Consider the following 27,555-nt stretch of genomic DNA (forward strand, 5'->3'; position numbering starts at 1 on the left):
GACGTGGAATGTTAAAGATATTTGCAATTATTTTTGAAAGGTAACAAAAGGAAATGTTATAACTATCATAGTGGTCCAATGCTATTAGATTGGCAATTTTACTGCACTGCACAAACTCGGGTTAGAACTAGTTCTAGTTCCTGGGGGGTAACGAGGCGCTTGCGCCGAGGATAGGACTAGTGGATTTTGTAATGTCAGAGAGGGGTTGTCATGGTCCCATATAGGCACTGAACAAGTGCTAACTCGGGTGTTAAATCGGGTGTTTGGACTCAATAGAGGACCGCACCCAGGGGTTTTGTTTTTTTAACACTTTTGTTGTTTTTGTTATACCTTACAGATGACAAAAATGACACTAAGAGTGTTAAAACAGTAAAAAATAACACCCAAAAGTGTTAAAAATAACACCCATGGGCGCGGTCCTCTATCAACTCCAACCGGTGCTACTTTTAACACCCGAGTTATTTTCTTTTTTACACAAAGCAACCGTTGGAGTTAGCGCCTTTCGGAACCAAACTCTTTATTTGTATCCTCTTTTCCGAGATCTCCCAGGTGCAATATGTTTGCCAGAATTTGAATTAATACCCTTATCATTACTGACTTCGTAATTTTTTTTTACCCTGTATATGCGACTATGATATTATAGTTTAATGTAATATATCTTTATGGCAACCAAACTAAATTCCAAGATTGCCTCCCCCGGGCCCAGTTGTAAGGCAGACTTCAAAAGGATGATAAGCGGACTTGACGTTGATTAGTACAAACATAGTGCAAACGAACTTGATCAAAACAATGTACCTGCTATCAGGTGTATGACATGAAAGCCAAACTAACGTCATATTTTGGTTTTGATGAGCATCATGATAATGAGGAAGTTTCAATGGCTAAAATCACCATGGTTCCGGTATATCATGTGGGATGTAGGAGAAGGTTATGTTATAAAAGTGAGCCAATGGTAGTCTCTGTCTCTTTATCTTCTTTGGCGTTCGGTAGTGAAACAAGTGAATGTATCAGACCAATGCGATTTGGAGGGAAGATAAAATGAAGACGTCTATGCAGATTCTTTTGTTGGCTCTTGTTGCCACCAGTGGTAAGTTGCAGGCTTAAACTATGGTTCACTTTGTTGTTGTTATTTTTGAGAAGTACTTATAAATAAACATCTCAAAAAAGTAACTAAACCCCCTTAAATAATGGCCATTATTCAAAAGGGGCTATTGTATTACAAATCTGTAAAATGCGTTGGAAGCAGAATCTATTTCTGCGTATTTTGACACCTCATTTTTACATACAAATCTTTGCAATACAAAAACACTCAGATATCATCACACAGATTTCCTTCCATTACACTTTCAAATCCTGCGGTACATTGATTTAAATGTACGCTGTGATGTCAATTGCTTCAAAGGTGTCAAAATGTGCAGAAATAAATTCTGCTTCCAACCAATTTACAGATTTGCAATACAATCACCCGTTTTTAAATAATGGTCATTATTTAAGGAGGGTTAGTGACTTTTTTGTTGTTGAGATGTTTACTATTTTTTTAACAAAATGAGAAAAGAGTTTTGAACTTATGTCTATTAGACAAGTTACGAGTGTGGATGAATTTAATAACAATTGTGCCAAGTCTTACCGCTTTGAAATACTCTTTTGTCGAACCGATATATCGAAGAGATTTGAGAGAGATCAGAATAAAATTGGTTAGTTTTCCTTTCATTTTTGAACATTACGTTTACAGATTCCATGACCAATCATATTTTATCAGCTTTTTAGCTAAAATAGATGGATAAATAAAATCATTTTGCGCTGGCCACCAAACATGCTGTCAGCATTAAACCTGTTAAATTATTTAAAAAAAAAAAATACTATTATTCCCTAATTGCCTCAGGCGAAAGTCATTTTCTGGAAAGCTGGACTGAACTGATATGGATCACTTAACACACTGGTGTTTATCATGATTATACGATCATACTGGTCATCTCAGTGAAATACCGTAAAACCTCGTCTACAAGCATGGTGTTTTTGATGAAAGATTAACTCATACGAAACGACCGTAATTATGCCAATACAATAGATTGGTGTTATTATATTACTTGTTTGTGATATTATTGTTTCGGTAATTTATTTGCTTAAACTCTATAATATTATAATTTTGTCGATGGATCGTGCCTGGATTAATTTAGCTTTCACCATCAAAATAAACATTTTGATTTAGCTTTCACCATCAAAATAAACATAATAAACTATATGCTTGTAGACGAGGTTTTACGGTATAACGACAACTGTAATAGCTATAGACGACTGAGACGAACAGTAAACTACAAATGTGTTGTAAAGCTAAAGTATTTTTGTTAGAAGTTACAGTGGAACCAAATGTTATCGCACCTGTACATACTGTAAGGTAGTTCAATCCTTGGTTTGATCACACACATTTTGAAAGCAATTTAAAAGATGTAGCAAAAATATCGCCAAAATTGAACACAGTGATCTGTGGAGAAGTGACATAATCATGCATAATTCGCAAACTTATATTTTTGCTGGGATCACAAAATACTCCCGGGAAAATACTCAACGTTAAGGCATAATATTGCATGCATACGAACTCTTTGATCTAATCTGGTGTAATTATTGTTTATTTTGATGGACTAGGCTGATAAAATTATTTTTATTAACATTTTACAGTTAACTCACTGACAGTGACTCTGTTAGAAGACCCGGGAAGAATGCAACACACAGTAAGTAAAATCAACGTTTATTTTGATGCCTTTGTTATTGCAATAGCCTATCAAATAACAAAATTAGATTTTGATTGAAATTAGATTGAAATCGGCTTCACACGCTAATATCACAGTAAAACCGAAACAAAATATACTCGTCTTTTCTCAATGTCATTTCATTCGTCACCACTGGATTTAAAATGCCATTACTTATTTTACAGTTGCTTCGGAACTAGTTTTTTTAAAATTAACCTAGCCTAATAGGCATTGTAACTTCTCGTTTTTGAGAGCAGTTTTGGGACACTTCACATTTTGACCTCTGACATATTTTAAATAATTAATTATGAAATAATCATAATTTTTAAAACAATTTTTATTCTAATAAAACATTTAAATGAAATTTGGTACGCACAAGAATAATTCTCCCGATAGGTCAACGAGAATAGTCTCCCAAAACTGCATAAACTGTCCCACAATGCATTGCAAATTTCAATACCGATTTGGTTTATTTCAGCTGCATGTAAAATATTTTGGTTTTATAAGTTTACCAGCATAGCCCAGGCAGTATAGGCACATGGGCCTTTAGTTGTCAAGTTTTATCACTGTTATAAGGGCGTATTTTGCTTCTCATCTTTTTTGAAGAATAATGGAAATGTCCTCGCTATCAACCCTGGTGAAACAATTACTTTACAATGCATGGTATCAAGAGACAGGGGGACCGGTACATGGACCAAAGATGGGAAGGTAATATCAAGTGGAGACCAATTACTCAACGACAATGAGCGGATTAGTTTGGAAGCTGATATATCTAGAGGTAGATCCATGTATAAGTTGAAGATCAGGGGTGTGATTCAAGAAGATGCCGGACTGTACAGATGTGTATCGGGAAGTGATTACGACAGTGTCAATGTGTATGTGACAGGTAGGTTGAATGCCGGAACTGCCATTTCGGTAAATCCCAAAACTTTTGCCCTACATATACGTAATGATGATTTACACATTTCGCTAACTATGTCCGCATCGGCGTGACTTAATACCGTATGTAGTGTTGCATTCAAGGCTTTTCGGTATATACCGAAAATGTTAATTTATTCATTTGTTTTTCATTACGTTACCTCTGCCTAATAAACATTTTCACTTCAACCCGGGTTTTCGGTTCTACCTTCATGTAAGGATTATCACGAATTGTAAGGTTTGATGTTAGGCCCGGGTTTTAGGGTTTATGGTTAGAGATTAAGAATGTGGTTAAGGTTATAGTTTAGGATTAGAGCTAGGGTTAGGGTTAGGGATATAAGAAGGTAAGACCGAGTTTTCTATGTCATTGAGATGACCATGATGTTACATGGGGAAGATAACAAGCTATTATACCCTCACTCCATTACGATATGCTAACTGTATTTTCATCAATTAGCTATTAAACCATTGATGTCGATATGACCAAACAGGACTGTGCAATGGTTCTTTAAGGCAATTGTTACCCAATGCCAATTCTTAATTATACGCATGCTAAAATGTTCATATTTACCTGACCTCTTTAAGAACATATTTCAAATGTTTTATTCATATCTTTACATGACTGATATAATAGGAGCCGTTCCTGACAATTCAGGTGGAGACATCGGTAACGGACAAGGAGGCCAAGGAGACCATGATACTGGGAGTGTCACCGTCCGAATAACGAGCGTTGCCATATTAAGCCCAACATCACTGAAAGTTCATTGGCAGCAGGTAGGAATCGTACTATTTGGCATTGTACAGTTTGAAGTACAAAGTGAAAACCCGCGCGTATACAGCGCGTTAACAGTGCGTAGTATTGCGTCTCTGCTGCAGGTATGCGTGGCTTCAAAGTCGGAACAATGTGTGCGTCCGCGTCTGTACTTTGTACTTCAGAGTAGACTGACCGTATGTGTCACATGGACTGATAATATAGCAATTAGACAACTGACATCATGGGTATCATATCGTCTTCCCCCAAACAGTACACTTGAACTCTGTTACCGTCAAATACAAAACCGCTCTTTGTATTATAATGACTATAGAGGGCGCCATTCAGTGGTGGCATCATAAACTCTTGGGGGACTGAATTGCTGAAAAATAATTGAAAAAGTTTTTTTTCTTAATTTTGGGTTTTTACAATTAGGCGGGGAGGGGAGGGGTTGAAGAGTCCTGACTGGATAATATACCCACCGTGCACTCCCGTTTTTGGTATTCGTCAGCATAGGGAAATCTCGACATTTTGTGTGTTCTTTCCGATCAAGAATAGTAACAAAAATTTAAACATTTCAGAATTGTACATTTTCATAACCATATTTTATGAGTACAAATAAGCCTACTAATTGGTCCAGTGGTTCTTGAGATAGGACTCAAAACTTCTACTTTTAAGGGGGTACTACACCCCTGTCCAATTTTGTACCCATTTTTGCATTTTTCTCCTGCGGAGTTACAGTCAAAATGAGGGAAAACCAATATTTGATCAATAAATCAATAACTACGTGCTTTCAGTTGCTGAATTTTCAGTACAGTAGTTGTAGTCCTTGCCCCTATAATATACATATCTTACTTGTCACCAATGTGCTATAATTTTTGAGAAAAATGCAAAAATAGGCACAAAATTGGACAGGGGTGTAGTACCCCCTTAATGTTAAAGTCTACGGCTAACACGCAGAGCATTAAAATATTGTATTACAATATTGCAACACTATACAGTAATGCTTAATTGCTGACGTTACGCGTTACCGTTTATAATTAATGTTCCACAATTTCCATCAAATAATCGATTTGAACGATTGTAGTGAATTTATTCTTTTGCACACAACCGTATGTGACGTACAAATGGCTATTCTAGAAAAGTTTCAAAACGGCTGCTTTTATGTAATATAATACGATTATCAGAAGAAAACAATTTTACTTGCCGAGCCTTTACATGATATGTTAGTGTATTTTTGTATTATTATTATTACATTCCGAAATGTGCTCAAAGTGTTTATTAGCTTTTTTAAAACTTATACAGTTTGTTATCTTCTGATTTCAGTCTGGTTCAGGGAGTGTTACTGGATATCGCGTAAAAGTAAACTCCACCAGAGACTCAATAATAGCAGATGCATCATCTTCAGCAAGGAGCCTAGATGTCACTGGTTTACATGCAGGAACAACTTATCGAGTAATCGTATACCCTCTTAATAACAGAGTAGTTGGCAAATCAAGCGGGGCAGTCACTGTTACAACACAACAAGGTACTAAAGGATATTTTGAAGCAAATTTTCTATAACGTTACAAGTTTATTGACGTTTTCATTTTATGGCTCCAAAAAGAGCCGTTTTCTTTCGTCTCATCTGTTCGGGTCAAACTTAAAAGGAGACATATTTTAGAGTAAAAAATACCATTATGTGGAACAGAAATGCAATTCTGTTTCTTATGGCTTTAAGGCTACATGCTCTTTTTGGTTGAAATTTTTGGCGGGAAATAATCCCGCCAAAACATTAAAGTAATCTTTTCCCACAACTAAATATCATAGTCAGGAAATTAATAATGCATCTGGTAGCTTAGATCATAACTTTCATTATACTTAGTTGTAATTATCCCAGATAATTCTTGATTTGTTTTTACAGAGTCTTGAATTGTCGATGTTTTCGATCAAAAAACATCACTCGGTGTATTTCGAAACTCGAGGCATTAACTCTTCTCAAATTAGCCCCAAATCATAATTTATTATATGCACGTGTAGCACAATGGGAATAATTGGACGTTGTTTGTGGAGCCTAAATTTGGTTTGATTTTATTTCACAATAATTCTAAGGTGAGAATTTTGACCTGACATTTCCTTTTTGGATTTCCAATTTAAATTCATTAATAAAGAGTACGCTTACCTTTCTGCAACACTTCCCATTATCATTAAGCATCTGCTGATAACCAACATTTTAGCTGAAAACAGTCCCTTCCTATCATTTGTGAACAAAATATGGTTCAAAAGTACGTACACTACGCGTAATGGCACAGCGAGGTAATGAAGAGAGCTATTTACGGTGGGGTATCTATTGTAAGCTATTAGGGTAGGCCTATAGTATATCTTCCCGCAAGTGACAAGATGTGTCAAGCAGGTGCATAAATAAGGGCGGTATATTCAAACGGTATTGTCTGGATCATTGAGTATCGATTGCGCACGTATACACGGATGTGTGTGGTCCTCCCCAGGTTTTGACATGAATTACAAATGACGTCGTGAATGATCCAGCGTTTTCATTTTATTATTACAAAATTAATCGTCGCTTCCCAGCAAACACAAAACGTTTTCGACATCATTCGCAAAAGGTTATAAAAGGTTGTCAGAAAATGTTTAAATGTCGGGTTATATAAAGGGTATATTAAGAGTATAAAACGTTTTCATAACCTTAAAAACATTTTTGATAATCTACTGCTCAGCAAACAAAAATGTTTTACAGAAACCGTTTAAACGTCGGGTTATATAAAGGGTATAAAAACGTTTTAATAACATTCCAAAAACATTCTTGAAAACTTGATACAAACCATTCTAAACAGAATATTATTTTGGGGTTGAAAAAATATTTTGCGAAAAATGTTTGCCCAAAATATTTTCAATAACGTTTTAAAACCTTTTCATGACCTTTATATAACCCGACATTTAAATGTTATTAAAAGGTTTTGAAAAAAACATTTTAAGAACATATCTGTGTTTGCTGGGTTCAAATATTTTAACATAATGTTATTTAAGTATTGACACAATATTTTGCAAAAATATTTGCAAAAATAGTTTACAATAACATTTTTTGAAAACATTTAAAAATATTGTCGTAGTGTGTTTTCATACAAAATGTTTTACAACGTTATCATGACCTTTATATAACCCGACATTTTAATGTTATTAAAACGTTTTTACCTAAACCAAAAGCCAAAATATAACTTATTTAAAATGTTTTTAAAACGTTTTTGTGTTTGCTGGGTTATCACGAGTCCTAAGAGTCGTACAAGTTCAATTCATCAAAATTAATTTGTATTAAATGAAAAACAAACAGACAAGTAGAGTCTCATGTCTTTCTATGACTGTATTCCTACCATAATTTGATTTTCAATACACTAGAAACCTGTTGATAAGTATATCTTTGAAAATCGCCGAATGTTAACCACAGTCACCGTGGCACAGTAGCCATCTTTAGCATTCATAGTGCAATTGGCAGTGGTTCGAAACGCGGTGAAAATTTTAGTATTTTTTATTCTTTTTACTAATGTGCTGTGCCGTTTTTCAAACACGCCCCTGAATGAAATTGATGGGCAAGTACCTTTAACTAAAACTCTCGTGTTTTCTGATCTAAATTATATAGAGAGACCAACAGGGGGATCAAATGGTGGATCAACAGGAGGATCTAACGGGGGATCGTCAGGGGGATCGTCAGGAGGATGCACCACCGTCAGACCCAGACATATCTATCTATCTGAATTAGGAACCCCTTACTTATTTAAAGGCTGGGTTGATGTACAAGGACAAGGAGCAAACAATGACTATTGCAGGTAGATACTATAATAAGCAGTCAATAAATGTGATTACAGTGTCATAGCCAAAGGGACAAATGGGGGCAACTGCCCTTCTGTGAAAGTCTTGCCGCCTGTAGATGGTACTTTGGTACCTTTTAGCCCATATTGGCCATTTTCGTCAATGTTTGTCCCCCTAAAAAAATTTGTCTTGCCTCCCTTTGTCCACCCTCTGAAAAAGTGCTGGCTACGCCACTGTTGACAACTGATTTGTCTTCATCAGAGCATTCAGTGTGTATAATTTACAAGTGGTTGAACTCGGGACCTCCGGTTGCAGTCGGAAGTGATTGATCATTCCTGAAAAATGGATGGGAAAAGGGTAGCATTGGGTTAGATCTTATACCTCCCTTATTGTTTTCGACAATGTGGTTATACCATTATACATTCTTTTGCCCTTTTATTTTAGGATAATTTCCAATGCCGGTCGTCCACAATATTTGTCATGCGCACTGGCTGGTTCAACAGGTAATGCTGTCTATACTTCACCGGCTGGTTATTTCGATGCTGGTCACACGGACACGTGGTACATGAAAGATGCAGATGGCGACGGTAGAGATGATTATTGCAGGTATGTTTAGTAAGGTTTTATTTCTTAATGTTTTGTTTGTTTTGTTTGTTATATTAAAATGTACGTGATCCGTGTGGAGTTTCCCGGGGGATTTTCAGCTGTACTTTATACCAAACCAAAGCGGCTTGGATATTAAAGGAAGTCTCCCGCAATCACAACATTATGCGTTATAAGTTAAGAAAATTAATATGAAGCACGAATCACATGGTTTTAAACTCATATTGACCATAAAAGAGCCGTGTCTCAACACGCGATATTCAAAATTTCCCGGAGCCGAAATTGTCTTGTGCAATGACGTCCCAATAATACAATGGAGGCTGACGACAGTTGAGCACAAATAACCATGACGTCATTGCCTTAGACAATTTCGACGCCGGAATTTTGAATATCGCGTGTTAAGAGACGGCTGTTTTTATTCGTTTTTTATGGTCAATATGAGTTTGTTTTAAATAAAACCATGAGATTCGTGCTTGATAATTATTTTTCTAACATAGAAGGCATAATGTTGTAATTTCCGGAGGCTTCCTTTGAAAGCAAAGGCATTCCACAGGCTGTATCAAAATGCTTGTTCTTCATCCATTTGTTGGTGTTTTTGAAAAGCCCGCCTCTTACGAACACACTATTAGATACACTTGAAATTTGCTCTTTACATGTCAAAATATTGACTATGGACATGCAACATAACATGTTAATTAATGTCATAAATAGTCATGAAAATTATGGACATTCAAGACGACTCAAAAGTTGCGTTTGGAAGAAGCAGGCTTTTCAATAACCAACAGTTTCAATCATTTTGATATATTCTGTCTTTAAAAGTCTGGTTAATTAAAGTTGATCCAATGGTACGTTTGAAAGATGCTGGCTTTTCAAAGGCACCAAAAACAGATGAATAATAATGAAGAACAATACATTTTGATACAGCCTGTATCATATAATTCCACCGGCTCAGAGTAGTATCAGGTGGAAATCCATAGAGGACGGGGATACAACTATTTTGTTCATATAATGTAAAGAAAACATATATTTCAGACAGGGGTTCAAAATAAGAACTTTCTACACAACATCTGACGTGGTAAAGTGGGGTTGAGGCTGTCAATTAATCGGTTAAACCCATCTGCATTATTAAATCAAAATTGGTCAAAATTATTGTAAATTGGTTTTATTGTTCTTCAGAAGATTCAGATTACCGCGACGCAGAAAAAAACGAACTTGTGCTATCCCATAAAACTCTGGTATATGTCGGCATACCTCGGTGTTGGTACCCATTACTAATATCAAAAATATCAAAATTTGCTTTATTTAGCTAGTTCTCCATTTCCTTTCTGTTCACAGATGTGTTGGTCTTCCACCGAATACCGTCGTGTCATGCTTGAAAGCAGGTGAGAACGGCTTCACCAGTGACTTCGCGATACCTGACTCCAACGGATGCCATTACAGAAAAGTTGACCCATTCTTTGGGGAACCTATCAATTGTGCAGTTTGAGCTAATAGGGCCCTGTAAAAGTGTAAACCCTCTAAAAGAGTACATTTCTAAATAGTTCAAATTTTGGTGAAAACTATGTTTTTATGTTTTGTTCTCAATAATATAATAGTATATTTTAACCATTTTGGTGAACATTTCCAAAATTTTCTCAAACTTAAGTAAAGTAAAATATGCGTTATAGGTTTTAAAAATTAATAAGAAAACAATCTTCTCTGGAGAATTGTGCTATTAATATACTTTAAACAAAAAGGTGGTTGCCTTGGGGGGGGGGTGTCTCCAAAAATGAGCATTTTTACCCAAATTTGACCTCACGCATGGATTCAACAAGTCGTTATTATGAATATGTATACCTTTATTATATACTTTAGACCAACAATTTAAAATGTTTTCATAATTCCAGGGTTAAGACCACCCCTAATATACAAATTTTTTAAATATAAATTTCTCCAAAACTGAGCATTTATACTTTACGAAATAGTGACTTATCACTCTTTTTAATTAGAAAGTTATTGCGCTATGTAAATATAAGTGGAATTCGTCGTCCGTATTCCATAGTGGCGTATAGTGGGGCGCCGCGAATAAACAACTTTTCGAGAAAATCGGGTTTGAAGAAATGCCAATTTAAAATCGAGTTGTGTAAATCAGACATTCATTATATTTTGTAAATGATGTGAAATTTCTGTAGTAAACTAAATAGATTTTATTGTTATATATTTTTCAAAAGAAATAAATACATACTATTGCTGGCAAACTGAAAATAAAACTATACGTCACTATGGAAAACGAACAAAACGCAATACCCCAACCTCACGTTAACCGTACGCCACCTCGGTCGCCGTGTAATCAATATGGCGTTACTTTTCGTCGTTCGTATTCCATAGTGGCGTATAGGTCCGATACGTGTACGCCACTATGACATACGATGTTTTTCATTTTTGCCGATATTTCATAATTATAAAATGTGTATAAAAAGTGGCGTATGGTCGATACGCCACTATGGAATACAAAAATGTCACTTTGTAACTATACGCCACATTTAATTAATTAATTACTAATTAATTAGCTAATTATGACTGATGAGACTTAGAAAAATGAAAGAGAACATCATTAAAACATATGTGCCAATTTTCAAAAAAATAACCAAAAATCACTATACGCCACTATGGAATACAGCCGACGAATTGTGACGCAACAATAATTGGAGAGTTTTGGTGGATTTTATGTCCTTATTGCGTGTTGCGTCAAGTTTTTCCTGCTTTCCAAGGTTGTTTGATGGCATGTAAACTGTAGTCATTTTAAAGAAAAGGTGAACAATGATGGCGCTATTTATCTTAAATCTTATTTGCATCTTTAGAAGGTGTAGACACTTGTATAATAGCATTAGAACGTCAGAAAATGACTAACAAATGGCAAGGATATTTAAAAAAAACCTTTTATAATGACATGTAAGAAATAACACATATCAGTTAGCTAATTTAAAATTAAAATGTATGTAAATAGCGCCCTCAATTTGCACACAAATGTGCAGTTTATAGAATAAAAATTACCACACACAAAAAATAAAAAACCAGAAAAGATGAATAATTTGATATAAAACGAGAATCTATGGAAGAGAGAGCTATGAAATATAAGCGTGTATTAGTGGGATGACTATTGGTAGTGTTTCGTTCCAAAAATTAATAAATGATCCCATGAAACAACCGTGCTTTAACATCTTAACTCACAGTTCGTTTGACTCTATGTTGCATCAAATAGTTCCCTGCTTGTCAGTTGGAACAGTTATGTCCGAGGGTTAACTATGAGTTGACAACGTGATGTTAAATAAAATAAGTTTTATCAAATGTTCAATTATGTTGTGACATTCTTCTGTGTTGACTGCTACTTTGGCAACGAAAAACATAATCAACTATCGTTTTTCTAAGGGGAACTGGTATCCCCTACCTCCGTAACAGATTTTTTTCCTATGTGCACTAATTGATTTCCTATTATATTTTGCCAACAATCCGGTGAAAGTCGCATGTGCGGCCATATTGATCTCAATTTTTCAACTCATTCTCACCCAACCAATGAGCCCCTTTTTGTTTTACTGAACTCCCTCTCACCCAATGACTCCCCTTTCTTGTCACCAAAAGATCCTCTTTTTCAAGAATTTTGGACAAATTTGTGATAATCTCTCACCGAATGACCCAGTTTTTTTATCAATTTTTTATCTACTTTTACATCCACTTCTGACGTCCATAATGTTGGGCGGATTTCATCAAGTGATCGTTATAAATGTTTGAGGCACATGGGTAACATGGTTACTCCTCAGGGGTAAAAAGTGGTAGATTGACTTTTTGCTTTGTTTAATTGACTATCGAACCATAGCATTTCAAACATTTCCTCCAACATTTAACAATTTCCTTGAAAAACAAAAACAAAAACGCGGTACCGTAAATGACTTCCCTGAAGAGATTTACACCTAAAATTAAACATGTGTTGTTAAGGGAAGACCCTCATCAAAATCACTTTTTCTTTAATAAAGGTGCTATGATTACCAAATTTGGTCTGTAGGACCTTTGGGTTATTAAAAGGGAAAAAATTATTTTCACCTAATTCGCATATTTAATTGGCCGCCATCTTGGATTTGAAGGTGTCAAATTTCAAAATAGCCTATGGACCCAGGGAAATGAGCAAGGAACTTGGTTTTTATATTAGATGAAAGAGAAAAGTCATATTAAAAAAGTGTTGGAGTCAGATTTTTTTTAAAACCTTTATTTTGGTCAAAAACAGCAAAAAGCCCCCAAACACCAAAAAAGATATGACAAATGATATGAGGTACATTCATAGAAATCCGTTAAAGAATAGGGTCCACTGACAATTTTGAAAGTTTAAAATCATCATTTTTGCGAAAATGCGTTTATATCTAGAAACACCTTTTAATTTTTTTAATGCAAATTAGATGAAAACTTATTACATGTAATATGTAAAAAAGCTGGCATTTATTACAATTTGTTGTGAAGATAACATGATAAAAGCTTATTTGCTTTTTGAGATTTTTTACTGTAAAATTATTATATATCGCCACTTGAAGAACAATAAAATACATAATAAATATCACAGCTTGAAAACAATAAGATACATAAAAATACATTTGATCGTGCAAGATGCTTCACTTCAAGTTGCAATTTCTTGGGAACCGTAAGTGCGATTTTTGTGGAATAAAAATTATGTGAAAGAAAAAGTCTGCTCTTTTACCTGGATTGACAATGAAATATGACCATAAATGGATGTTTTTGATGAGGGTCTTCCCTTAAAAGAAAACTACTGACACCTCTGCTTCCACACTTAAGGACAAAGTTTCAATAATGTTTAAACCAAAATAGTTTGACCAAAACCCCCTATTTGGAGCAGATCACTGAGAATGGCCCACGTACATGATTATGGTAAATATATATTCCTCACTAGCAAGAACAGATGCATACATTAATATCCGACAGAAAATAGTTAGAATAAGGACCATTAAACTAGGGGTGGTGCAATTATTATGTGTCTCCCAGGGTGGTGAATTATTGGAAGGGGGCCGGGGTGGCAAAGATTTTTTGGCAGGCGGGGGGGGGTTTACAGTCCTGTACAATGATTTTATAAAGTCGATAATATATTATCGAGTACAGCTCATGGAGGCAGCCATTAGCAGACCACCCATTGTCAGATGTCTGGATGATTTTCGGCTACACACACAAATTAATAGGAGCATTTTGAAAACAAATCATGAAAATAAAGCGCCTACTACAAAAATTCTGAGCATTGGGAGATTCTAAGTTTCACATACAATGCACAAAACAATATTTGTAAAAACATTGTCGAGAGATTAAAAAGTTATAGAGAGGATTTTCTGTAAAATTGTTATAAATTAGCAAAAAATACAATTTTCTAAGCAGAAAAACGGCCACAGTTACTATCTTCCCATTGAAAACTACAGAAAGACCACCCGCAGAGCTTCAAGCCACATGCCAGACATTCTGGCGCCAACTGCAAATGGCTGCGCCCATGTGATGTAAGTCGATAATATATTATCGACTTTATAAAATCATTGTACAGGACTGTTTGAGTATTCACCACCCCCGGGTGTACACATAATTATTGCACAGCCCCTTAGAATTAACCAGATATGCTACTGCTTTCCATCTTATAACCACAGAATGCTGTCACGTTCTTGGCATTGTCCCTATACAGTGCGTATCAAAATAAAGTAAACATTTTGCAAAAATGCCACTACATTAAAAAAGTATGAGGTATTTGGTCAAAATGCTTTAGTTGATAGCCGAATCGTCATTTTGGATCCCCACAACTGTAAATCACTGGCGTGCGACCATTCATAAGGACTAAATGACTATTTTCTTTACAGTAATTCACAAAACACCTTGCAGAATTTGTTTGGCAATCAAAAATCAAAGGTTTTCACAATTCCTCCTGCAGACCTTGATGAACTACAGAGACACAATAGCAGAAGTTGACATCCTCAGGCAGGCTAGCTAGATTTCTCAAAAGACGTGGTGTCAATGCCCATGTTGAGGAGAGCTGAAATCGGCACGTGGATTGAATCCTTATTAATGGTCACACGTCAGTGATTTTACGGTGTGGGAGGACGGACAAGATGTTGATTCAGCTCTATCAACTAGAGCATTTTGACCAAGGCCGACCAGCTAGTACCTCATATACTTTAATATTAATCTAGTGGCATTTTTCAAACTGTTCATTTTATTTTGATACAACCTGTATGCAGTCTCACCCTCCTGACCCAATCAATCAAAAGAAAATTGGCAGAACGAACTGTTAATAATGCATCTAGCCGCATTCATGATTTGTTGTACGAAGAATAGCCTACTGTAATATAAATATACACAGCAACAAGTTCCACTCAGAAGTGCCAAAATGGCTATTTTGAAAAGCACAGTGTTAACACTGTGTTTGACTTATTGTTTAGTGACAGTAACTGCACATGTTCCTGTAATTGTTGAAGAACCAGAAGATCAAACGAGAGATGAAGAAGTAGCCGTTTTCATGACATGCGGAGTCCAGTATTTGGACAGAACTACACACGTTGTGTCATGGGTACTCGGTTCTACAATCATTTCCGATGATGCTCGTGTACGCAAAAATGACTTGGACGCTTTACTTGGAGATGGTGTGTCACAAAGGTATTTATTGACTCTCGGTATAATACCTGAAGACCCGCCGAATACTCCACGGCAATATAATATTGAACTGTTCATAACTTCAGCCCACGGTGTAGATAATGGAGGCGAGTTTCGCTGTGCTGTGTGTCCAAAAGACAATGATGGTATTTGTAACGGAAACTTGGAATATGAATCCCGCGTTGCCACTCTGGAAGTCAGATATGGACCAGACACAACTCTATATCCAGAATGTATTAATCCTTCCAATTCACCAACAGATACAGTTGTCGTATTAGGGGTACAATCAACTCTAACTTGCGAGTCTGAAATAGCCAATCCACCAGTGAACTTACAATGGCGTAAAAATGGCCAGATTGTTGAGAGCACGACGCTTCCTGTTGATACTGTAGGAATTCGAAGACTTGACTTAAATATAACACCAGTCTATTCTGATGAAGGATCTATTTTCACATGTACTATCACTAGTGACTATTTCAATGATCTTACTAATACAGAATGCAGATTGCCACCCATTAAAGTTACTGTTCAATCACCTGTAGAAGTTATCACAGGTAGGTAAGCTGAATTGTCTGTTCTGCCACATAGACTAATGATGTAGTAGTCAGAGGAGGGAAGTATTTAAAATACTATATGAATACTTAACATGAAGACAAGAACTTAGTCTCATTTTCTCCTGGGGAGGGTCACTCTCACACAAAAGTGCCTCCCACCCGCGTCCGAATGCACCCTTAATGGCGAAACACATGCAAAATCCTACCCTAAATGGCGTAGCACATGCAAAAACCATACCCTAAGGGAACGTTCATAAATACTTTGGTAGGGGGGGGCTGGAAAATTTTGATTTCGGTATGTCAAAACTTTGTTGACCCCCCCTCTGTCTGTATGTTAAACTTTTAGAACCCCCCTCTTTATGGACTGAAAACTTTTTGACCCCCCTTTTGTATACACCCAACCTTTTTTCCCCCCCCCCCCCACATAATGAAAGTATACTAGTACTTAATATAATCCGCACTTGTTTCCACTATAAGTAATGCTTTATTTTACTAGTATAGTGGATTAAACTTATACAGTTTGAACCTTGTTACAAATTCAAGCAAACAGATCCGCAATAAATTTATCATTTATCAGTGTCACTCTTACAAGCCTTATGTCTATAATAGGCCTACATTGTCATAAAATATAAATAAATTGCTTTCAAATAAGCTCTCAAAAGTTATTGCACGGATGTATCAGGGGTGTATCCAGGTTTCTTGGTGGGGGGCAAATAAAATGTTGGGGCACAGACGAAAAACAATTGCAGTTGCTTTACATACATATATACCGGAGCTTAAAAAAAAATGCTTTACTGGATGTGCGCGCGTAGTGCGTAAAAATTTTGTATTTTACTCTATTTACACCTATGATCGGGATGAAAAAGGCTTTATTGTGACAATGTGCACAAATTTTGTATTTAACTTTTAGACCCCCCCTTTATGGGTGTCAAAACTTTCTTGACCCCCCCTTTTGCCACGTTAAAAACTTTTTGACCCCCCCTTTTTGGAAGGTCAAAACTTTTTTGACCCCCCTACAAATTTTCCAGCCCCCACCAAGGTATTTATGAACGTCCCCTAAATGGCATCAACTGAGAAATATCTATATTGATACCCTAAGTGGCGTAAACAGGGAAATGAGCTAATTTGATACACAAGGTGTCTTTTAGATGTTGCAGACATATAGATACTGAAGAAAACATGCACAAAAGTAACAAGAATCAATTAAAAAGTGGTGATTTTTATCGAATTAGTGCAAATTCACTCAAACAATAATATTACTAACCCTAAACGTCTACGGATTTGGCTGAAAAAGGCCCCCTAAATGGCGATGCCTTCTGAAAAAGTACCCCTTTTTCAAAAAGACGTCGACGACGCCTACCCTACGAAACATATCCTTTTAGACGCTTTTCTTGGACACTGGTGCGTAGCAAGTCAAGTAGTGAGTGACCCCCGGGCATTTTCTCCGTTGAGAACAAAATAAATTACTGCTTTAAACACAAAGTGTACACCGTTTTAGATGCACAAATAGCTTAATTATCAGTATAATTAACGGAGTACGTAGTTGGACATTCAGGTGGGCAGTTACGTTTTATGACACAACAGGATAAGGATATTTTTGTACAGCAACTTTGATATAAAGTAACAAGTATACTGAGTGTGTTTTGTATTTGATAGCTCTAAAAAGAGCTGTTTTATTTCTGTATTATCATGGTGTTTAATGCCTGTTTCAATACATATCACAGCCAACGTTGTACCGGTTTTGTTTAAATTTGTCGGTCAATACATATCTAATAGCTTCTATTCTAAAATAAATATCCCGTGTTTCTGATCTATATAGGGAGGCCAACATTGGAACCAAATCGGGGATCTAACGGGGAATCTTCAGCAGCATCTAACGAGGAATTACCTACAGAAAGATGCATCACCGTCAGACCCAGACGCACTTATCTATCGCAATTAGGAACTCCATATTTATTTAAAGGCTGGGTTGATGTACAAGGACAAGGAGCAAATAATGACTATTGCAGGTAGATAAGATATGTTGTTAGTGTTTGTTTACCCCTGTAAAGTTACATTCACCAGAGGTTCCGAAACAATAGAAATCTTTAAAGAGAAAACGTCCTCGATATAATATTGGTGAGCGCGTCATTAACCCCGGGTGATTGTGATTATGCCAGTCCAGTTCCATGTTCAATAGATTGAGCAAGTCATTTTCCTTGAGTGCCAATGACAACAATATCCATGTTATCATCTTAATATTAACACATCTACCTTCATAACAAAAGGTCCTCAATATGACACTGCTGAATTATGGACGAGCGTGTTACAAACCAAGAATGACCCCGAGCGATTGTTTATGCGATTGTCCTGTAATTATTCCTGTTCAGTTATATGAATTCATTATGACAATTTCTATGTTATCAGCTGTATATTAAAATATAATTTGTGATAAATACCAATGTTTCGATAGCCTCCAAATCCCTGACAACGTCCTTCGTATCCTTATATTAAGTATAATTTCATACCCTGAAATATAGGGTATGCAATTGAAAAGTAAGGGGTTAACATGTGATTGTCATGTTGCTATGATTTTAATTGACTTAGCACAACTGTATTTTTACTCGGCTCGCAAAAATAGCCACTGATTCTTAATAATGGTCACACGCCAGTGTTTTACAGTTATTGGAGGACGACAGGTTGATTCAGTTGTTAACTATATCATTTTGACCAAATACTTTATACGTTTTAATTTAGTGGCATTTTTTAAACGGTATACTTAATTTTGATACAGCCTGTACAGGGCAAATGTTGATAAACATGTGAAAATGCCCTATGTATCGGCTTTTGCATCTGAACTCCTCTCTAACGAAACATTATAGCACTCGATTTTTTTTGTAATGATTATAAACTAAGCTATTATAATATTCTCTGCACCTTTATTTTAGGATAATTACCAATGCTGGTCGTCCACAATACTTGTCATGCGCACTGGCTGGTTCAACAGGTAATGCTGCCTATACTTCACCTGCTGGTTATTTCGATGCTGGTCACACGGACACGTGGTATATGAAAGATGCAGATGGCGACGGAAGAGATGATTATTGCAGGTAAGTTTTGACTTATACCGTAAAACCTCGTCTACAAGCATATGGAGTGCTTTTGATGAAAGCTAAATTAATCCAGGCGCCATCCATCGACAACGTTATAAAATTGTGGAGTTTGGGCAAATAAATTACTGCTACAAATTAGTAGACGGCATATTTTCGGCTGTTTCATATTAATTTAGCTTTCATCAAAAACACCTTATGCTTTATAGACGAGGTTTTACGGTATTGCTAGAGCGGTTTGGATATTAAAAGCAAATGTGCACTACAAAATATTTGTTTTTGAAAAGCCCGCTTCTTCCAACCCCACCTTCGGATCCACTCACTATTCCACCCATGTACGCAATTTAATAGGAAAGAGACTCTTTGATGAATCAGCGAGGCACACAAGCGAAACAACGCATTGCGTAGTTGCGATACGTTATACGCCTACGCGACGCTTAACTTCGAGGTTGAAATGCTCCCTTTTAGCTCATAAAATGGAGGTCTTCAAGTTCTTGGGTCCGATTTTAATGTCAAGTTATGAAGCAAATGGATTTCGATCAAATTTCTCAAAGAGCTGTAGACTTTAATACCCGATGTTCACGCAATGTGAGGAAAAAAACGAGAGTCGATCAAAGTGCAAAATGTGACTACTTTTAACTTCTACGGCGATTATTTCCATGCTTATTTTATCGATGAAATGACGATATATGTACACGATTTATCAATAAATACAGCATCTATAGGTACGCTATTATGCTCAACGTAAAAACCGAGAAAGCGGCTCCAGAAACGGTTTTCTCATTTGTTTTTATTTCCGATTTTATTCATCATTTTGTGCAGATTTGCATGTGTGAAAAGTTCATTTTATATGGTCAATATCTCAAAAAATAGGCAAATATATATATATAAAACATAGTTCCTGGAATGTGAAGATTAAGACACAAATTAAAACTTTTTGAAATACTATTTTTTGTTATGATGTATATAGCTAAAAAGTTCCTAAATATTAATTTTTCTTGTGTGTGATTTTCCGTCTTGCCTTACTTTTTATGATTTGCGTGAATAATCATGAAGTTATGGCACTTTTACTACACTGCAGCCTTAAACGCCGATATATAATGTCGGCAATTCCGAAATAATGAAGGGTTTTGAGAGATACATATATCCCATGAAAATTGATATAATTTTAAATGGTTTGGAACTTACATTACTTATCAAAGATGACAAATATTTTACCTTCAGCTAATTCTCCATTTCCTTTCTATTTTCTGTTGACAGATGTGTTGGTCTTCCACCGAATACCGTTGTATCATGCCTGAAAGCAGGTGAGGGCGGCTTCACCAGTGACTTCCAGATACCTGACTCCAACGGATGCCATTACAGAAAAGTTGACCCATTCTTTGGGGAACCTATCAATTGCGCAGCTTGAGCTAATAGGGCCCTATAATAGTTTAAACCGTCTTAATTAAAAAAAGAAGTGAAAATCGTAAAGCTTTTGCCAGCCCATACGCGGGCTGGTATCTATTTCTGAGATTGGGTTTGTATGCTCAAGAGATTAACTTTATTGGTATTGGTAAGAATTATTTTATTTTACTTTTTGAGGTGGAATGTTTTAAAATTATTGTTATTCGATTTGTAAGGAAAAGTAAGTATGTTTTGCCGTTTCAACGAATGAAAACGAGTGAGTATTACAAAAGTTATGTTTGAACTAATTATGACTTTAAAAGTTCTAGGTATAGGCCTAAACGTAACAATAATAGTTAGCAGAAGAAAATTACATCACCTATGATGCCATATCAGTGTCCTTGACCGGGGGTCTTTACTCCTTGACCACTGAACAGCGTGATATCATGTTGATAACAGATCTATAGAATCAAAATCTTCATCATATCACAGATTCTCAACAATCTGTGATCATATGGACCATATTGATGTGAAAGTAGTTATCTATCATATCCTGTGTCGTTTTATGGATAAAAATGACTCAAAATATTATTGATGAAATGGTTGCTATCATAAACATCAGTTTTGTCTTTTCAATGGGAAAAATCCGATGCAAAATAAAGTTTTTAGGGCCTAGCTATAATATGGGCATAATTTATGCATGTAGGCCTACAGTCAGTATTGAACAATGTACCCCATTTGACATGCACTTATAGATCAATAAATTGTCTTACTTTATTAATTTAATAACTTCTTTATTATAAATAAAATGACACATGACTTATGTGAAGTCACTTTCTATCTTTTTTATTTGATTCATAAAATTACATTCAACAAAATGATTGAAGAGAAAACACACAAGGCACTAGGCAGATTGTTATAGAATGGAGTAGGTAAGATGCCATGTCCATAGCTTTGCAGGAGTTTCCTACTACGACTAGCAATCAACATGATAAGCACATTAAGAAAAACAGTTAATAAGAGTGAAGATTGTAGTGAGTAATCAGTCCTTTATAAATGTGCTGGCCACTATCTATTATAATATAGTAGGCTTAAACTATACATTGCGAATTAATATCAAGTTATTTTAAAATAAAATGTACATGTAAGTTAACTCAAACCGGCAGTGTATTTGTGACGTGGTATATCGAAAGCAGTGAAATCGGACATTCCTAAGCGAAGATATTGAGTTCGTAAGTTCTGGTATTACAAAATTGGAAATTGAGATATCGTGGGTAAAAAGCTGAAAAGACAAAAAAACAACAACAAAAAAACAAAAAACAAAAACAAAAAAACAGACCAGAACAATTTGGAGTAATGAATTAAATGAATTAAAGAGTTGACATGAGATTTATAGGAATTAACGTTTTCTGCTGTTTCAGTGTACATGTTCTCGTTGATGGTTTGGTGGACTGTCATGTAACATGGATGTAAGCGTGATCCTAAAAATGCCTTTCACATTGACCAAAACTAATTACAAGACCTCTTGTACATTGAGGCTGGCTTTCCCTTTTAAAGGGAATTTTTATTATGGATTTTTTGTGCCTTTGTGTAGCGTACTATAAATCACTGCGCTTTTTTGATAGATAATAGATTTAAATTAATATGTGATCATAATATGAGTCCTAATAAACTGCTCAAATAAAGAAAGTCCGCAGTCATGTAACTCGTCCTACTTCAAAACCTGATCTTGTTATGGCAATTTGATTGATACGGTCGTGTGCACGATCTTGTTAGCTCTAATTTGATACCAAATTTACTACCAAACACTCAACAGTAACAAGGATTGATACCAGTTTATGGCATTTGGTGCATTTTCAAAAGTTGCAAATCAAAACGATACACGCGGTCGAAATTGCTTAGCGTGGCAATGTGGTCAAGCTTGTTTGCCAACGATGAACCCATGTCGACTATCCGAAGTGCGCGCTTTATTCAATTGTTAATTTAAAACGCATGGATTGTTACAGTGCTTTACTGATGAATACTAGGGCACGATGCGATCGATATGACCTAGCGGTTGTTTCGGGCTATGTCAATGGTCATACTCTGCCATTCACCTACAGATCCGCGTGCTCCGTTTTTAATTTGCAACTTTTGAAAATGCACAAAATTTCATATACAGGTATCAATCTCTGTGAATTTAGAGTTTCGGGTAGCAAATTTGGTATCAAATTGGAGCTAACAAGATTCTGCACACGACTTTATCAATCAAATTGTCACAACAAGATCAGGTTTTGATGTAGAATGGGTTACATGACTGCGGACTTTCTTTATTTGAGCAGTTTATAAAAAGTAAGATATAATATTATATCATAATGATATTAATAAAACTTAATAGCAACGTATACGTGAACATTCTCTTCATGTGTATTCCAATATATATATATATATATATAAATAAAAGTCATCGCATTTTTCATTTCATGCAACACTTTTAAACCTTGACATTGAATTTCGCAACTCACAACAATTTAGATTTCAACGAACTGCATTCAACTCGACTAGCTTCTCCTTGAATCTGTAAACTCGTATTCATCACTGGTATAATGGTAGACGCGGTATTGTTGGTCGAAGCAGCCAAAAAAAAAATCGATTTTCATTAGCTAAATCAATATAATATTGAAAAATAACACTTTAATGTTTTGCAAAAGTTAATTTTACAAATCATATACTTTGAAAAGTTGCTAATGATTCATTGTTGTTAATGAGTTATGTACGTTTTACAAAAGTGTTGTTGTTTCAGCCCTCTTTACAACATAACTCAAGAGCCACATGACCTACAAAAGTAAAAACTCGTTAATCTTTAAGGCATCACACTTAAAGGAAAGTGCAAAAACTATATACATCATAATTATAACTGATTTGCAGCACAATTTAGCAACATAAGATAGCAATTTATTACGTCTTGATCGAGAGTGTACTCGCATGAAAGAGTAGGTATGTGCGGCACGGTCCCTTTTTAGGCTCTCCGGAAGTCCCAAAGACCCACATTTTGGGGATCTTTATCGCAAACGTGAAAAAATTTGGATTTTTTTTTATTTAGCACCACAAAAAGTCAACAGGTTATAATTTGGTCCAATTTTCCCGACAGAGTTGAAATGTCAGTTCAGATGTCCCTTTTTGCCATAAATCAGTTCCCAAAGCTAACTCTTCTAAAGTCATTTTTAAAATGTCCGCCCCAGACCAAGGTGCCTCGGCGCCAAAAATTAAAGTTGAGTGCCCCTTTCCAGGGGGACTGTTAATTATGCCTGTCTTACTCGTGATTCAAATCACATGACAGGAGAGTGAATATTTGTATACTATTTACTGCTCTTGAGGGATCTGGTGACCGCCAGGTCGAGGGAAAATAGTTAGCTCACGGTGTCCAGTTCACCGAGGGGACCAATAGATTCCACCAGATCCCGAATTTATAGCAGTAAATATTAATTTGTTTGTATCATTCAATAATATATTCTTTGTTCATTGATTGGTTGAAATATTAGAAACGCAAGGCATAGACATATGCATAGGCATACATGTAGGCTAGGCCTGGTCAAGGCTAGGCTGGCCTTGTTTTCTTTTGATTGTTGCACGTGCACGAAACGCACACAGTTGAGTGGTCACATGATACTCGTTTAACCAATTAATGAACGAGAACATATTTATGAAGGATATAATTATAGCTGGGCCACGAGCATAGAAAATCGCAACCTAAATATGTGACGTGTCATGTCAAAAGGAGACACTTTTGGGCAGGATCGTAAATGGAGAAATAGTCAAAAATCTGCCCGGGGGGTGATTTTTTCACAATTCGGGTTTGTTGCAAATTTGTTATGGTATTAATGTTTAAAATATTGTCTGATAGTTTCAGACAGGAATATAACTGGCATCTTGTATTTTTTGAGACATTTTTCAAGGTAATTTCTACTCTCAACATTGTCAATAATATTTTTAAAGGCCGAAATCTCAATTTCAAATTTTATAATACCATAACTTCATCATCATCAGTCGGCTGCGGAGCAGGCGACTACAAGCTTTCTCCAACTATTGCGATCTTGGGCAAGCGAAACAATTTTGTTTGGCTGCAACATCCCTTCAGTATCTCCCAGGAGGTGCTGGACATACTGTAAGTACAGTGTGCGCAGCCGTCCCGGTTTCCTCTTCCCATGTGGTGGAATATAAAGGGCATATTCTTTCACAGGCTCGTCGTCTTCAAGACGTAGTATATGGCCGAGAAATTTGAGTTGATGAATCTTGACTCTGGCAACCAGTGGAGTGGTGTTGGTCAGATTGTAGATGGTTTCATTTGTTATCCGATCACACACTTGATGTTTAACATGACTCTGTAGCAAGATGTTGCAAAGGCATTGATTTTGTTTTCCATGTCCTTGGTGATTACCCATGACTCACACCCGTACAGAAAGACAGTAACAGAAGTTGTCTCGAACAGCTTGATTTTTGTTTCGATTGGCAGGGATGGGCTTCTCCAAAGGCGTTCCAGTTTCCAGAAAGCTGCCCAGGCTAGTGCTTTTAGGTCTCCAGCACTAGAGCCCATCTTTGAACCCAAGTACTTAAAGTCTGTGACATGGTTGATGGTACTACCATAGACTTCAAGTGCTGGTTGGGCGTTACAGTTTGCAGTCATATATTCTGTCTTAGGTGCGCTGATGACAAGGCCTAGATCTGCTGCTGCAGTTGCAGTCCTAGTAAGCTGCGACTGTGCCCGAGCTCCATAACTTATGAACTCAATATCTTCGCATAGGAATGTATGATTTCATTGGGGAAAACGGTGTTGTGGAGCAAAATATCTCTATATTTAAGATATGTAAAAACCTCAAAAATGATAACCTGCCCAAAAGTGTCTCCTTTTGACATGACACGTCACATATATAGGCGGCCTTTATACCACCAATTCATAAAGCTACATACAAATCATACCAAAACATGCGCATCTCTTCTTTCTCACCGTTCACACATACAATAATACATGGTCTAGTAGTCAACACGTGACAACATTTCAAAACTGGTATCCTATTATAACGGAAATTCGGAATGCTGCCTGCAAAAACACGTGGCTATATGAGAATACACGGGCCCGTGACAGACTGGATCTGTCATGGGCCTTAAAAAAGCCGACCCTCAAAATACGTGAAATCTGCGTACGAGTCTGGTCTATTTCTTATTTATTTCTTATATCATATTTACCCAAGGTGGCCTGATCAGCTATTGCTGTTCTTACTGGAGGAATTGAATTACATTTAAAAAACACACAGATACATGAGTCATATATAGAGCATAAACATATAAACACAATTAAATAGATTATACCAATTTACAATTACTTATACAATGTTAAGAACAAATCATTAAAAAGTGGTACTAATATATATTGGAAACTCAACATTTAATTATGGCACAAAATTATGAGCAAATATATTGGACAAATCGGAATCAAAAGCACACTCATCATATTGAACTCGTATTCCCATTTCACCCTCAAACATCCACCATTACACACCTCCTCGCACACCATTCTCAGCCTCACACACCAAACATCCCTCACACACACCCCCCCCCCACCCCGTACATACACCCCCACATAACATATACAACATAAAAATAAAAATACTCTTTACCATGATGTTTTATCCGCATCAATCATGAAATAACTAGCAATAAAAAAAAAAAGATACAAGTAATAACCAAATTCATAAACATTAACCAAAATATACAATATTGGCCCTAAAGTAAAAAATGTTATTTCTCAAAAAAAACTACATTTTTACATGACTCTAACCAGCAATTAACCAGGAACATCATCATCCTGTTAATTATTTTGTTGTTAATTCTAATCCTCAACCCCTCCCCCTCCCCCGAAATTCCAAGAATTTGTCCATCTTTTTTGTTTTCAAATATAAGTACCGGTGTCAATTTGTTGGTCGTGATTTTTTGAAAATAATTTTCTGTCTTATTTATATGTTTTTATCAATGAAGTCAATCAAACCTCGTATTGTTGTATTAGTATTAGCATTTGGCGATTCCAATGATCTAATAAAGGCAACATCGTTTTTTAGACCACTGTCATCAGTTTGCATGGCTTGTTTTGCGGCGGCATGGTTTAGAAACCCTTCAGTGTAGTACTCGGTGGAATGATGGCCAATGTCCTGCACGTGTTCTTTGAGACCTATATGTAAAAACAAACAAGTGGAATATAAAATAATAAAAAGTGAACGACAAAATTGGGAAGACAATAAAAAGAAAGAAAGAAATTGAACAAATATAGAGAAAAAAAGCCAACAAAAATAATGCGAAGAAAAAGGCTCTTAATGTTGCATCTTCTGCATGGGCCATGTCATACCAAAATGCACCGCTGATAATGGCCAGTTATAGTATACAGCCTGTCTAAAAAAAAATTGTGCAAGAGAAAAGCGCCCTCTCTGGCAATTACCTAATACCGTTGTGACATAATGCTTACATCAATGTCAAGTGTGTAGTCTTAGCTCTCAAATGCCGTTTTTCTGTTCAATTTGCTTGTTTTAATCTCGAGATATGTAAGTTAAAGACAAAAGGGTAAAATCACAATTGTGCCACTTTTACCACTTTTACTAGGGAAGAGGGCTTTACATGTAACAGTGATAGCATCAAGTTTATCAAGAGTTACTTCGTGAAATCAAAAGAATGCATAAACAATTACACCATACAAAATATGTTTTGACTGTTTTTACTGTTTTATCATGATGCAGGAATGATGATTCTCTTTTTCCACTTAAAAGAGATTAAACGATAAATAAATATTTCACATTCTGCTGTAAAAATTGATTTCACATTCTGCTGTTTTGAAAGTGCATGTCAATGATTTTATCATGGTAAATACTGTTCTCTTAGTCACTTAGGACATGTTAAAAGACAAACAGATATTGCGCACTTATACATGTTATAGGTTAATGAACGCGTATTGTTGGGAGAGATATAAGACAAAATAATGCACGCGTGCTGATGTTGATGCGTCTAATGCATGCGCCCCG

The 27,555-nt window shown here is 36.0% G+C and overlaps 3 protein-coding genes across 3 annotated transcripts in view; 2 read left to right on the forward strand and 1 right to left on the reverse strand.

Annotated features, from left to right (window-relative positions):
- The first annotated feature begins 956 nt into the window (after positions 1 to 956).
- LOC140168994 (uncharacterized) lies at positions 957 to 11,332 on the forward strand. The gene is made up of 8 exons (XM_072192290.1): positions 957 to 1,087; positions 2,677 to 2,729; positions 3,354 to 3,633; positions 4,300 to 4,439; positions 5,743 to 5,944; positions 8,048 to 8,234; positions 8,662 to 8,823; positions 10,156 to 11,332. Exons 1-8 carry the CDS (start codon positions 1,003 to 1,005, stop codon positions 10,304 to 10,306), a joined length of 1,260 nt encoding a protein of 419 aa, XP_072048391.1. The 5' UTR covers positions 957 to 1,002; the 3' UTR covers positions 10,307 to 11,332.
- Positions 11,333 to 15,134: 3,802 nt separating this feature from the next.
- LOC140169899 (uncharacterized) lies at positions 15,135 to 21,335 on the forward strand. Its single transcript, XM_072193220.1, has 4 exons — positions 15,135 to 16,037; positions 17,857 to 18,046; positions 18,965 to 19,126; positions 20,387 to 21,335. Exons 1-4 carry the CDS (start codon positions 15,221 to 15,223, stop codon positions 20,535 to 20,537), a joined length of 1,320 nt encoding a protein of 439 aa, XP_072049321.1. The 5' UTR covers positions 15,135 to 15,220; the 3' UTR covers positions 20,538 to 21,335.
- Positions 21,336 to 22,878: 1,543 nt separating this feature from the next.
- Positions 22,879 to 27,555, reverse strand: part of LOC140169335 (uncharacterized) — a 49,131-nt gene continuing 44,454 nt past the window's right edge. The window contains exon 10 of the mRNA XM_072192591.1: positions 22,879 to 26,714. Coding sequence (XP_072048692.1) covers positions 26,503 to 26,714 — 212 coding nt within the window. The 3' untranslated portion in view covers positions 22,879 to 26,502. The remainder of the gene's footprint in view (positions 26,715 to 27,555) is intronic.

Source organism: Amphiura filiformis, chromosome 14 (assembly GCF_039555335.1).
Source record: "Amphiura filiformis chromosome 14, Afil_fr2py, whole genome shotgun sequence".
Taxonomy (NCBI): domain Eukaryota; kingdom Metazoa; phylum Echinodermata; class Ophiuroidea; order Amphilepidida; family Amphiuridae; genus Amphiura; species Amphiura filiformis.

Excerpts from the sequence above, each read along its gene's own strand:
- LOC140168994 (XM_072192290.1), top strand. The coding sequence starts at position 1,003 with ATGTATCAGACCAATGCGATTTGGAGGGAAGATAAAATGAAGACGTCT. Across the intron at positions 8,235-8,661 it reads GCAAACAATGACTATTGCAG|GATAATTTCCAATGCCGGTC; the intron begins GTAGATACTATA and ends CTTTTATTTTAG. Across the intron at positions 8,824-10,155 it reads GGTAGAGATGATTATTGCAG|ATGTGTTGGTCTTCCACCGA; the intron begins GTATGTTTAGTA and ends TTCTGTTCACAG.
- LOC140169899 (XM_072193220.1), top strand. The coding sequence starts at position 15,221 with ATGGCTATTTTGAAAAGCACAGTGTTAACACTGTGTTTGACTTATTGT. Across the intron at positions 18,047-18,964 it reads GCAAATAATGACTATTGCAG|GATAATTACCAATGCTGGTC; the intron begins GTAGATAAGATA and ends CCTTTATTTTAG. Across the intron at positions 19,127-20,386 it reads GGAAGAGATGATTATTGCAG|ATGTGTTGGTCTTCCACCGA; the intron begins GTAAGTTTTGAC and ends TTCTGTTGACAG.